The 15,219-nt window shown below is 28.6% G+C and overlaps 2 protein-coding genes and 1 long non-coding RNA gene across 3 annotated transcripts; 1 reads left to right on the top strand and 2 right to left on the bottom strand.

Moving 5' to 3' along the window:
• Positions 1-1,056: 1,056 nt before the first annotated feature.
• LOC112596742 (THO complex subunit 3) lies at positions 1,057-6,024 on the bottom strand. Its single transcript, XM_025342525.1, has 7 exons — positions 5,837-6,024; positions 5,541-5,756; positions 2,196-2,352; positions 1,927-2,131; positions 1,675-1,836; positions 1,324-1,432; positions 1,057-1,251 (listed from the first exon to the last, which is right to left on the bottom strand). Exons 2-7 carry the CDS (start codon positions 5,733-5,735, stop codon positions 1,102-1,104), a joined length of 978 nt encoding a protein of 325 aa, XP_025198310.1. The 5' UTR covers positions 5,736-5,756; positions 5,837-6,024; the 3' UTR covers positions 1,057-1,101.
• Positions 4,125-5,547, bottom strand: LOC112596735 (sorting and assembly machinery component 50 homolog B-like). Its single transcript, XM_025342520.1, has one exon. It carries the CDS (start codon positions 5,460-5,462, stop codon positions 4,143-4,145), a length of 1,320 nt encoding a protein of 439 aa, XP_025198305.1. The 5' UTR covers positions 5,463-5,547; the 3' UTR covers positions 4,125-4,142.
• Positions 6,025-7,680: 1,656 nt separating the features above from the next.
• LOC112598472 lies at positions 7,681-14,428 on the top strand. Its single transcript, XR_003114891.1, has 3 exons — positions 7,681-7,821; positions 8,135-8,245; positions 13,815-14,428. It is a non-coding gene; the product is annotated as an uncharacterized LOC112598472 (long non-coding RNA).
• The last annotated feature ends 791 nt before the right edge of the window (positions 14,429-15,219 follow it).

The raw sequence follows: 15,219 nt of genomic DNA, 5'->3' as shown, positions 1-15,219 counted from the left end.
TTATGTTACGATTTTTGTAAATTTGTTAAAGAAAACTGAAAAAAACTAAATTATGCGTAAATATCATATTTCTAATAAGCTAAAACCTTAAAATATTCAATAAAAAAAAAATAATAAGATTTCTTGTATTATAATAGGTAGAGGAATCAATAATGGTTTAATTAAGAACTATGTAAGTTATTTTATAAAATATACTTGATTAGCACAGACGTCGGGATTTCAGGTCCACAGTAGGTAGTACTGCATAAAACTATTTTACTTTTAATCTTCTCCCCGCAACCAATAACCATAGTGACATTGCCTGCATAACATAATCGCCACCACTGAATAACTGATGCGTCTATTTGAAATCCTTATACAAGTGTTTCACCATATTATCTTATAATTTATTCAAAAGTTTATGGTTTATGCAAACTACTATAGTTATTTCCCATATAGGTCCTTTGAAATGATCACAACCATTAATTTATTACTGTGCATAATACTTATAGGTGGTTCTAGGCCTTATTAAATTTTATACAAAAATAAAATTACATGCATGATACAAAATATTGTTCTCATGGTTTTCTCATGACAAAACGTGTGTTTACATTACCTAAGAATGCTCCTTTTATAATACATACTATTAAAATTTCAAACTATAATGTGATGTAATTGTATGAAATTTGCTGTCTATTAATTAACAAACAATTGCAGTTCTGGAATATTTATACTGATAGATATGGCTGAATTGCAGAAAAAAAAACATAATTTCAAAAATAATATAAAAAACAGCAACATTCATGTAATTTGCTGCAATAGTATAAGTTGTATAAACTGACTTATTACTTTACCTCTTATATACATAATGAAAATATATTTTATTAAAATAATATTTTAACATAAATTGTAATTATTATTTCATACATATTATATAATAAAATTTCATTTTAGGATGATTGAACGATTCTTATTTTATGTAGGAATATACAGCTTAAAAACCATTTAAATAATGCAATAGTAATATAAATCCATCATTAATATATAATATATAATTAAAGATTTAAATTCTATTGATTTTATATATAAAAATTAATTTTAAGTTTATATCGTCCCAATATATTATTCAGAACTAAATCCAAATACTTTAAGATTTCCAGTATCTCTTTTCCTATCAAATTGTTCTTTATCATCACATGCAAATGCCAATAAATACTGTTTTGGATGCCATGCCACAGTGAATGTTGCTGCTTCAATTGGTATATCAGTTATCTTAATTTAAAAATATAATAATAAAAAATAAAGAAATTATAAAAATAATAATAGTTAAAAATTAAATTTTACCTTTTCTCCTGTAGTAACATCTGCAATGTCTACATACAAATCTTCACTACCTGATGCCAACATTTTACCATCATATGAAAAACTTAAAGCTCGAACTGGCCAATCCAATCTAAATTTATGAAAAAAAATGTTTTTATTTAAGAATATAACAATAGTGAAATTTACTGAAATTGATTTATAAGCAATATAGCAATTAAGTTATAATAAAGATAATTTAATAGATAAACTATAATATTATCATCTGCATTGGTCTCTGTGAGAAAATTTTCATTTTAATTAAAAGAAGATTAAAATTCTATCAACAGGCCATCATATATAATTTGGAAGAACATTTAATTTTATAAAAGTTACCTGGTGTAAGTCTGTACACAAGCTAAATTCTCAAGGTCCCATAATGATACAGAAGCATCTGCTGAGCCTACAGCGAAATAATGGCCACTTGGCGCAAATTCTATACAAATACATGTACCTGGATGAGCTTTGACTACATGTCGTTGAACTAAATCTGGAAAACTACAATCAGATTGAAAAAATTATAGTTTATTGATTAATTTTAAAACAGATAATCATATTGTGTCAAATTGAATAGTAATATTTGTTTACCTTAACACATAGACACATCCTAAACCATTTGTCAAGAAAAACAAATCACTTTCATTGTTCCATGACATTTCATTCACTTCGAAATTAAACTGTTGTTCACTTATTGGTTTGAGGGTACGCATATCAATGAAAGTTATCAAATCCTCTTTGTTTCCAACGGCAATTGTATGTCCATCAGGAGACCATGTGATGTTAATATTTTCTCCTTTAAAAAAAAAGCAAATATTTAATTGAAATGGAAATGAATTAAAATTTTATTAGCTATGTACCTTTGGTCAGAATAGTATTTGAACATTTCTGGTGTCTTACATCCCATACTTTAACTGTCTTGTCACCGCTAGCTGTACTCAGTAAATCAGGATTAAACTTATGCCAACATAACTGATCCACACTACCACTATGTCCTTTATAAGTGTATTCCTTGTTCTATATATAAATTAAAAGTTAAAAATAAATTAAAATGCATTTATTTTTAAAAGGTATCAAAGCAAAATGTTATTGAACATACTATTGTAATGTTATGTTAATTGAAAATTTTGATAAATTAACATCTATCAAAATTGTTTTTAGACTAAATCTTAAATAACAATGTTTCAAAAATTAATTTAAATATTGTAAAAGTACACTTTGAATATTTTTTTTATTCAATTAATAATTGGAAACTATTGTTTTTTTTTTTTTTTTTTGGATATAATTTAATATATTTATTAATTTAAAAAAAATGTACAGCAAAACCAATACTTTTAGGCAGTCTCTCAATATATGGTTTTTAATACACATTTTATTAAATTTTTAAAGATTAAAAAAATTAAAATATTCATATAATAATTATTTATAAGATTATGCAATTTCATTAGGAATTTTTTAAATAAAAATAAATTATAAAATTTTTTAAAATGTTATACAAGTCAAAATAGAGTGATTCACTATAATACACAACAAATGATAATAAACCAATTAGGTACTGTTGCCTACAATAGGATAATTTTATAAAATTAATGCTAGGAAAAATATATAATGGTTAAGATTAAATAATATGATAATCATAATTATTCAGATATCCTAGTTAAAGTAGAACACAAAGCATTAGTAGACTACATACTATACATTTATTTTAAGTTAAGCAGTACACAAAATGGTGGTTAACCATATATTAGGAAATAGCCAACTTTTATTTTAAATTAATTTTTTTGATGTAATTATACTTGAAAACTTTTAGCTATTTTATATAAAACAAAAAAAAAAATAACTATCGAATAATATTACTTTGTGTTCAATATATAATTTTGCTTTGACACCCATTAATATATATTGTAATAAATATTTAAATCACGTACCTAGTTTATCACAAATTTCCCTCTAACTAATTTAATGATATATTTAAATATAATTGACAATGACCATTATGAAAATAAAAATATTGATTAACAAAAAAAATGAAAAAAATGTATGAATAATGTTGACGAATATTCAATAAAAATATTTCATATTCAAAAACATAGGTATAATCTAAAAGTAATGTTTATAACTACAGATATATTTTAATATAATAAAAATGTTTATCATGCCTAAAAACTTCATGAAAAAGTTTTCAGTAAAAATAATGAATATTTTTGTTATTTATAATGGTAAACAACACTATCTTACTACATATATAAAAACAATTTTAATATCAACATTTAGTTGACAAACCTTAATAATTTGTGTTGTTATTTTAAAATTTTAATTTCTTTGTTAGAAATAATTTATCATCAAATATTTATGATAGAAAAATTGTGGTAAAGCTATCACATAATCAGAGTATTTTTTTAATAAATCACTGATGATCAATGAAGTTAAAACAAAACCAATATATCAGTATACTTTACATACTGCATACATTCATCTTCAAAAACAAAAACTTATAAATTAAATAAATGAAATGTACTATTTATAATAACTATGTTAATCACAATAACAAATGTCAATATAAATTTACAGATATAACATTTTGCTTTGACAACCTTTGTTAACTAAAATATATTTATTAAGAATTGTCTGACAGGTAAAAATCAATCTAATACTCAAAGACTAAACATTTTTGTTCAACAAATACTGTTTTTATTTTACTATAATAATAAGTACACTACAAATGAAATAACTAATTTGTTTTTGTTATACAGATAACAAATAATAACAAAAACATACCATTATTTATATAAATTACTATCAGTCTATTAAAAGAACAGCAAACCAAAACCCCATTGATTTTTATTTGACACAATAGAATCATTATTGGAATAATAAACTGGTAAACAATAATTAATTTCGAATCTCATTAAATTGTTGATGTTTAATGCCAAACCAGCTCCATATGATAGTCGAACGTTGTTGATTAGTCCTTGTAAGTCTTTGGTTAGATTTCCTAGACGATTTCCAACATTTCCAGAATTCATAAATAAATGTATTTTTATTAAATGGGACAATTTATTTTTTTTAGATAAAAATGGAAGTGGAGCATGTAAATGAGTGTTGAATCTCCAAAACATTGAAGAACCTGTTATGCTCCCATCTTCTTTTTTACCCACACCACATTCTTCAAATCCTCTGAAAGTCAATGGTCCTCCGAGATAAAAGTTATCTAAAATGCTGGATGTTCCAAATTTATCTAATACTCCAAAAGAGAAAGATCCAGTAACAGCAAAATCAAGGATTGTTGTAAATGTTTGTTGAAGGGTAAATTCATTTTTTACAAACTCATGGCTACCTCCAATTCCAGCAAATTCTGAACAACACTGTATTAGGGATCCATAACTGGGAAACACAGCACTGTCACGAGTATCATAAGAAGCCATCATTTTAACAGATGACTTCATGGTAAGTCCAAGCTGTTCTCTTATACCAAATGGTGCATTATGAGCATATTTTAAATCTCTAGCCACTCCTTCCCACAATAAGTTTACTTTAAAATATTCATGGCTTAAATTCAATCCAGCATTTAAGCCGTACTCATCAAATGAATAGCCAAATTTATTTCTATCATAATGGTTCTTGAAAACAGTTGTATATAAATATGGACTAAATAAGGTAATTAATGGTTTTGTAAAACTAATGCTACCAGTAGAGAATTTTTTGTTGGATGAGTATATATCAGATATTAAATTTAATTTTTCGCCACGGCAGAATAAGTTTAAAAATGATACTCCAGTTGATAATTTAGGTTCAGGGTTATTGTCGAAATGAGCGTCAGATATAAGTTTAACATGTCCTTTAATCCAATTACATTCCTCCACTTTAATGGTAACGTAATATCTATCCTCTCCATTGACACTATCAACATCTAGTTTGGCAGATACATCATTGAAACACTCTAATTGCATCAAGTTTCTTTTAACTATCACTGTCTTGGCAATTACATCACTGATGGTTTTGGAATCAAATAGACATTTTGTAGCATTTTTAACGACATCATCTTTAGTTCTTTTTAGGCCAACAATATCCACACGATTTATCCTGATTGGTTTTGTCTCAATCAAGTTTGTAGTATCCAGGACCATGATTTGTTTTTCAAAGCTCACAGATAAAATAAGAAGTAAAAAAGTAAATAATAACTGTAATTTGATTTAATTTCTCACCAAACGATCTTTATCCAATGTGAATGTAGCCACAGATTTATCAAATGAACAAGATGCTAAACGTTTGCCGTCACAACTCCACCCAACTGAATGTACTTTTGATGAATGCGCTTGAAATTCCTTGACAGACTTGTGAGTTTTAAAGTAATCTTTTAATTCATTCACATTAACTTCAAAATGTTTCCAATAACTCATTATAACTGTGATACATTCATTCTATGGTAAAAATAAATAAATAATATGTAATAATTAAACAGATTAACATATAATTAATATATATTTTAAATATTACTTACAATTTCTGTAAAGTACTTAAGTTAAAAGAAATTATTAACTATAGAAAAACAAATTATATTATAAATTATAGTACATTAATATTATTAAAGCAACAACCGGTCATGGGCAAATCATAAATGTGATAGCCAATAAAGGTCTAAACTCAGCTAACCAGTAAGTAAAACAAGTACCAAACTACCAAACTACCCAACTACCAAATTACAGAAAAAAAAGCGGTTTATATCAGTATATATGAAAAAAACCAATGTTTCTTATCAATTTCATGGATATTATTATTAAACATGGAGCAAACGATACACCAGACGTTAACTACTAGCCGCCAAAAAAAGTATTTATAATATCCTCAAAGATTCCACCAAATTTCATCTATGATTATTGCTTCAATAAGTAAATTAAATTAGTATATAAATTAAGTTACGCAGTATACATATACTTGGGTTTTTTTTTAATTTTCGTGTGTTTTGGTTTTTTCTGATTTGTATAGTTCTTGGCGTTCTTGCACAGTACAAACGATGTAAATTATTTGAAAGTAATAAGATTAAACATTCTTATTATTTCGTTTCATTTGCACAGTGTTGAATAAAATATTTTTATAAATAGATATAAAAGATTCATATCCATAACTATAAAAACATAGTGAAATTATCTTATTATTATTGTTATTAATTATTTTATTTATTACTTTGTAGAGGTTATTAAATCCAATCCTTTATAAACTTTTAGCAAATCTACTACCTACTATTATTAAACTTTCAAACTGTTGTTGAATTTTAATATTTGTAAATATCGGCATTAACTAATTTATCTGAGCATACATTTTTTTTCAGATTATCACAAGCAATACCTACTTGAAGTTTGACTTATAATAAAATTTTTCTACCAAAACAATTTTGAATTTGCCAAATTATTTTTTTTTCACAAGAAAAATATTTGAGCTAGTTAGGGGGTAGGTAAATGCAAGTTTAAAGTATTCAAATCAATAAATGAAATTTTCTCACTTCGTTCTTTTATAATTGAAAAATTGGAAAGTAATTTACATAAAATTATTTATTTTTTTATTTTATCTATGTTTTAAATTTCGAAATATATTTTTTACTTCTTGGTATATCACGGTTTTATTGAATTCCAAAACATTTAAACCAACGATTTTGAAATGCTACTATCCAATTGTAGATTATTAATTTATATAGTGATATTATCAGAATTTGAGGAAACGTGTTTCTGAAACTTTGCAACTACAAAAGTCGATCAATAATAATTCCTCTGTCTAATAATTATTAAAATATATATTAAATAATTATTATAAATATGTGTTACCACATTTTGTACTCACATAAAATTTTAATTCTTTTCCTGCAGAAAACTATACAGAAAAGTAACTATATTAAGTAATCGTCAGGAAGTAATAGAGGAATCTAAACAAAAATTATTATTAACTCATGAGGCATATTTCGTAAATACCATATAATATATGGTACAAATCATTTATAATTTACTTTACATACAATATTTCTCATTTTATCAATTATTTTTTTTTTTCTACATAGTCAGTACAAAAACGTTTAGATAAAACTATTAGTACATTTTGAACCTCGAGGAATTTCAATTATTCGATTTTTAAGCTTTATCTTTTGGAATTAAAAAGTGGAAAACACAGATTGGGAATTATCGATTCCGCTGGCTACTGTTTAAAACATCTACATATCGATTCCGCCAGCAGAGGACGTCTCGCGGAAATGTGTTGACATACAACGCTCGAGAGATAGCGTTGTTTGCCGTATCGCCACCGTCGTAGCATGCCGAAACCACGTCCATTGTCTACGTAGTACGTACTACGCTACGGGGTCCATGCGTCCTAATCGCGGGAGCTGCACATTATTTCTTCGTGAATTATCGTTAAGAACGTTTCACATCAAACCGCTCATCGGCTCATCTATTTATTATGTATTATATGGTATGAGGGGCGTTCGCTCCCAGCTCACAAGTCAGTAGTCACCATCCATTTATTAATTAAAGCTCATGTTTGCCAGAATATTTTTGAATAATACATAAAATGTAGCACACTAACTATTATACAACACACCTTGATTTATATTTATAAACAAATTAGTTTAAAAAATAAATGAAAATTAATAAACTCATTGCGAATCTTTATTACGTTTTTTCAGTAATTGTGTTGCGTCTTTTACCTTATTACATATTGTTTATTTTCAATTACTCAGTTAATTATACATATAAGAAATATAATAATTAATACAATATAACGTTTTATTTATTTTTTTTATTTTTAATTTTAGAGCATTTGTGATATAATTTGGGTCGATGATATCGCTCGTCAAAAAACAATTGCCAAACTGCAGGTCAACGCGGGTTACCGACCATTCCTAAAAAAATACCACATATCTATGGTAATAGCTGTTATAAAAGTACACCAATTAGTAAATAAGTATTTTTCTATACCGGGACTTTTGTGCATCATTTTTTTTGAACCGCTCTAAGAAAATTACCACTATAGTATTATAACTTATAAGAAATAATTGCTGCTTGAACTCTGGTATTATAAGATTGCTTTAAAGAAAAGTTGATTCGTTTTGGATTTCCCTGAAATATACTTAATTATAACGCTGTTAAATTGCTCGCAAGCATTGTTTGTAACATATATAAGACTTGATGCATTTTCAACCACTCTTTTTAAAACTGAATTAACATTACGCATAAGTCCACATTTTTCCATAGCTGGTACATGATTTTCACAGTCAGCCGGTCTTTTACAAAAATAAATATCACATTGTGCACGCTGTCCAAAAATATGATAAGGGCTGTTGGAAATGTCTTGTTGAAGTCCTAAAATATATTATAAAAACAAATAATTTTAATTAATTAATTACCTTTTATTTTAGCAATATCGTTAATATTTAAGTTTTTCCTATATTGAATTGCCTTTCTTTGGTATCTCTAAAATTGCGGAAAATTCACTAAATCGAGTGTATCCTATTCCAATTCTAACGGTAGCATTTCACGATAGCTTTATTAATTGGTATAATTATGATTCAATTTTTTTTTTTTGATTCAATTTTTGTAATTAGATTACACAATTTACATTTAAATGTCCACGTACAAAAATAACCATTATGAATTTCTTTTACGAATTAAAGAACATCCAAATGTAATGTTATGAACACTATTTTGCAATTGTTGGAACGTCAACAATTCTTCGTCCAACTCTATGTTACATAAAAAATATTAAATAATAACATTTCAAAATCAATAAATTCATCACTCCATTCAGAATCTAAAATATTAACATATTTAATAATTATAATGAGTTATATCACAGTATTTTCAGTACTAATTAAGACAAAAAACAACTATGTTATTATTTTTAAATAAACAATAATATATTATTATTTAGTTTACTTTTGTGTAAGCCATAACGATAACATGTGCGTTCCGTTCGTAATGCGTTGCTTATCAAACCAATTTCCATTAATTGAGTCATTAAAAACACGCTAATGGCGAATATCGTCTCACCAATCGTCATTATAAACAAGAACAAAATTCAAAAAAAGAAAACGGTAGAAAATTCGTCAAAGAGAGCTTTATCGTCAACCTCAACCAACTCATCAGGTCATGAGGATAAAAAAAGCAATTTTTTTGTCTCGCCAAACCGATTCCAAGCCTTGGAAACGAATGAACAGGATAACGTTTTCGTCACAAAAGAAGCTCTACTCGTCACACAATCTAACGAAACCTCACCAAAACAAAGGAATGTTAAACTTTCAAGTATCGTCCTAACAAACAACCGATTTTAGCACAATACATAAAGATCTAACTCGCATTGTGGGCCCTGAGGGGTTCATGTGTAAAGCAATTAGATCTAATATTATCTTACGTTCAAACACACGGGCCAACTTCATGGCTATTAAGTCATATTTAATAGAAACCGAACAGGAATATTATTCTTATCTCCCCCGTTCCTCACAACCATTCCGTGTGGTACTACACCACCACTATCACACCACTCCTACCACAGATATCATAAACTGTCTAAACGACCTCAGGCATAAAGTAATCAGCATTACAAATATAACACACAGTATGAACAAATTGCCACTTCCACTATTTAACATCAGCCTAGTTCGTAACACCAATAATCATGAAATATTCAAAATCACTAAATTATTAAACTCAATAATAAAATTCGAATACACAAAGAGACAACTTGGTCCTCCCCAATGTCATCACTGCCAAAAGTATGGACACACACGCAACTACTGCCACCGCAATCCGCGATGCGTGAAATCTGGAGCTGAACACTTCACCGAAAATTGCACAAAATAACTGGAGGAACCAGCAAAATGTGCTAACTATGGTGGAAACCACACTGCTAATTTATAAAGGATGCCAAACCTTTAAAAAAATTTTAAGCCGCATCAAATCCAAAACCAAAACAACAAAAAGAGGTAATCACTAATCAACACACTCAAACTTAAGCTGCATCATCTGCACTTCACAGGAGTGGGCATGATACGCTACACTCAAACCCAAAAGAAAAACTCTCATATGCCGAAGCCACAGCGAATACACCACCATCCGATCAACCTCTGAAAATCGTCACAAATTTCCTTAACGAGTTAAAATTAATCTTAAACCCCCTCCTAGCTGCTCTAACATACCTAATAAAGAAAATTCCACTCCTCATCACTTCCACTCCTTAATTAATTAACACATGTATCAATATATCTTCTGATAATCTATACCATACTTAATAATAAATTCTAAATTGTATTAATAAACTTGTAATAACATGTAATATGTTGACACATTTTAAATATAATAAACGAAAAAAAATAACTTTTGTGTTGGAGAACTAAACTCAACATTAGAAATATCTTGATTAGTTTCTCTCATAGTATCTACAGTACTAATTATAAAAAAAAACAATACTATGTATTTATGTATAAGTATGAACTATAATGGCGGGAACTCGCTCTGTCGTATAGTAGGTGTCGAGTGAAATAAAAAAAATTGTGCCTAAGTATTTTAATCATTTTTCAATCACTCATAGATTAACTTATAAAAAACCTTCTTATAAATTTTAAAGTATTATGAAAAATATTATACTGTGATGAAAATTTCATTTAAAAAAAATGGTGAAAGTTTCAAGTTTCTAAGACTTTGGAAGGTGGGTACCGCTCTGCTGTACATTAGGTGCTGTGTGAATCACTATTACATATTATCGGAGTATTAAATTTTAATCCAATGATAGGTATCATTGTATACGAAAAACGATTCTGAACAAAGATGATTTGTCAGCCTAGGATATAAGAATTAAATTTAACCTAACCATAGAACAAAATAACATTTCAATTCAATATGTAACCTAACCTATGCAATATTGTTAAACACTTCAAATCATTATTAATTTATAGCATTCCAGTGCTATGTTTTAACTTCTATGATTGTGCCGCCATAGGTTTTGGAATAATTTGAGAAAATACAATTTCCTAAAGTTTAAAAGTTTTTTTACAAGCGTACAAGTATGCGTATAAGTAATAACGGAATATGGTCGATGATGAATGATAATATTTAAAATAATAAGAACAATGATAACTGATAACAATATGATAACCGATAAAAATGTGATGGATAATAACTAGAACTTGGTGATGAGCTCTTGGTACGGCGGGGTGGCTGAGAGTAGGATTAGGTTTTTGAAAAAAAAAACGACGAACGCCATCAGCTGAAAATTACTGCAACGGCAGCTCCGAACAACTTTCGGGCTACGATCGCGGAAGGTCGTCCGACCATCAGATACACGGGACTGACCACTGTACCGACGTACAGCGACCACAAGGACATCGCAGCTGCCATAGCTAAGGCCGACTGAACCAACGGCCGCTTATAAAAATACGCGACCGTGCACATTTGTGGCGTTTGGGCGTCTTCTTCTAATGTTTTTATAGCCACGTTCAGCACGCATTCGGCTAGCCTGGCGGTGACGGTGACCACGGACATTAAAACGCTCACCAACGACACGGTGGCCCATACCAACTGCATCGCCTCGTCCCATATCATTTGCAGCACCGATCTGAAGTCGTCTATGGGGCTCGTCGTGTACCACGCGTCGTTCACCATCGTCGAATCCATGATTTTTGTTTTTTTAATATATTATTTTAATATCGCAGAGGAGAACAAATAAAAAACGCTGGGATAGGTTTTTTTCCTCAATAGGCACGAAGATGCGTGACTTTTGTATCGGTTAAACAACGCGTATCCCGGGAAACGCGACGTGAAAAAATAATGCTGCAACGACCCATATGGTTGCATCACAAATCGCGATACCTAATACAGTACTATCGTATCATATCGATTGTGGTACAACGTTGCCCTAGACAGATTAAATAGTATTGTGGAGCGGATTTATTCCATTAAATTTAAACTATGTACAATTTTCCGAAATTTCAATATATTAGTTATATTATTAATAATATATTTAAATATTATAACATATCAGTCGATGAGCCGATATATATAAACGTTATACACACACACACATATATATAAATAGATATCTATAAACTATTCATTATTATTATTTTTTTTACGGCTGGAGCGAAATAAACGATATCATTTCACCTAAAGTTTTGGAATATTGCCAATTCAGACATCTGAAGATACCTAAGTCATAATTTTTATACAAAAAAAGAAAAACATTTCCTTCCTATTGCCGTAAATTCGTCGATTTTTATTAGACAACAAATGTTTACTCGTGTGCAGGGCTTGAATTTGAAAAAAATTTATTTTACGTAAAATAAATTTTGAGTTTAACGTTATTCAGGATTAAAATTTTTAATGTATTTTATAAATTATAACTATTAAATAATTGGAAATTAATTATTTCATTTAATGATATTGATATACTATAATTAACGTTTTGCATTATTTTTTGTTTTGTGTTATTCAATTATTTATGTTTATCGTTTTTCGTTATAATTACGTTACAAATCTCAATTGTTTTTTGTCAATTATAACGTTTGCAAGCCCTGCTCGTGAGACATTGTACAAACGTTCTAATTTTGACGTGGACGGGTGGACGTATTGGTATACCTTTATAAATATATATAATATATATTTTAGTTGTATTTGTTTATGGATAGCCGCTGAGAGATCTGAACGTAAACTCTTGGACAACGGCGAAAAGATGAAATTTTAATGAAAAATAAATACTTGTGGACTACTGTTTATAATATCCACACATCGATTCTGCTGGACACTGTTTATCCCCCCTTTGTATATGTATTTTTAAATATATAGCAGCGGTTTCCAAACTTTTTTAATTTACGTCACCATAAAAGATAAAAATAAAAAATTAATTGCATCTTCTATGAATAAATAAATAACAATTTTATAGTATTTAATTATCCAAATATTTTTATTGTTGTGATAAGATAAATCAATAATAAATATTATTAAATTTCTATTTAAAGTATTACAAAATTTTTAATTTTTATGAAAAAAAAAATAATTATTAATATTAATATTTATGTGAATATATTAAAAAATATTAAAATTTATAGTCTAAATTATATAAAATGATAATAATAATTGTATAAATCAAAATTAAAATGTATAATCTAATTAATATTAATTAATATGTCTTACACATGTACGACATATCAAATTTTCGTTCACCGATAAACAGCCGGCGGAATCGATATAAAATCGGCAGAATCGATATACGCCCAACACTGATAGTTCTTAATCGTTAATACAATCATGAACCAAATAAACAAATATTGTTGGGCATAATTTTATTAATTTATTCTTCGGGGTCTAAACACTGGTTAAAATAAAATAATGTGAGCAATTATTCGGTAAAACAAAACATTATACTACAATTGTCTATTATTGCATTTCACAATAAGTCGGTATGCATTTTTTATTTATTTTGTTTAGTTGAGTGGTTGATTTTAGATTTTGGCGGGATCTTGAACACTATCAGAAAAGAATAAAATATGAAGTTCGTAACCTCAAATAAGTGTAACCTGCAGCGCCCGTGAGTAAAAATTGAACTAAATCCGACTCGGCAAGCGGACAACTGATGAGGACTTTCTGTCAGGCCATACTATCGTCAAACACCGTGTTTTCGGTAGTCGAGGTCATCGCGGGCGGGCAGTGTCGAAATGTGTTGGCGATCGCGGCGGGCGGTATACCGGCAAAGGGACCGCGAAGTCGAGTGACCGCGGATCGACGTTTGACGGAGCGAAAACCGCGTTTGTAGTACCAGGGTCCCATGCGAAAGTGAACTGCGTTCACTGTGAAGCGATCGTAGCCGTTCATTCGTCGTCGGCGTGTCTCGATTACGCGGATGTTTCAGATACGTTCCTGGTACTAATGGTCTGATAGTTTGCGTTGAACGCTCGTATGAAGGTATGAAGGTTTTTTTTTTTATGAAGAGAACGTGTCATCTTAGAATAATATGCCGAAAAAAACACGTTTTCGTACTTAAGTAATACGGCTTTTTGAAGAGTTTTACGTGAAAAACACTTATAATGAAAATTGTAGAGGGGATTTTTACCTAGAATTGTATGGAGACAGATTTTTGATATTTTTATTAATGAATCAGATAATTAAAAGTTAAAACAATAAAAAGTAAAAAAGAAAAACATATAATATTCATTATAAAATATCGGAATATTAAAAAAATATATTAAAAATTGGGCTCTATACGATTTTATAAAAAATTCTCCTTTACATTTTTTATCATGGTTACCCTTCAATAAGCCGTTTTTTTAGAAATTTAAAATCATGTTTTACGTTTAAAAAAATTTAACCGCACACATCGTCGGCAGCAGCCTTTGATACTCGATTTTCATTCCTCCACCCCGCGCTCAGTATCGTACGATGGACCAAAATATGTTTTCTCATCGCAATTGATAAAAATCATCCTACTGCAAAACTATTATACTAAAAGTAAAATAAATGAAAAATAAATAAATAAAAAACTTAAATAGCTACATCAAAAAACACATAACTCTTAATATTACATTTACCATATTAGTAGTAATTAATTATTAAAAACATATGGGGCCCCGCAAAACTCTGCACCGGGTCCCGAAAACCATCGGACAGGCGCTGTGTATCAACTTACATAACTCAAAATTTAATATTTTAATATTATATTTCTGCATAAATGGTAAAAATAGATTCATAGTATATTTAGATAATAATATCTTAAAATAAATCAAAAATGTATAGTTAAATTCATATAATATACCTACACGGAAGTTCTAAGTTCCCACGAATAATATTTTTAAATTATAACAAAATAATTAACATTATTTATCTTTCAAGTGTCTAGTTGTCGGTCATCATAGGA

This window comes from Melanaphis sacchari, unplaced genomic scaffold (assembly GCF_002803265.2).
Source record: "Melanaphis sacchari strain LSU unplaced genomic scaffold, SCAv2.0 Contig0_pilon_pilon, whole genome shotgun sequence".
Lineage (NCBI taxonomy): Eukaryota > Metazoa > Arthropoda > Insecta > Hemiptera > Aphididae > Melanaphis > Melanaphis sacchari.
The sequence above is the reverse complement of the archived record's forward strand: the minus strand, read 5'-3'. Positions and strand labels throughout refer to the sequence as shown.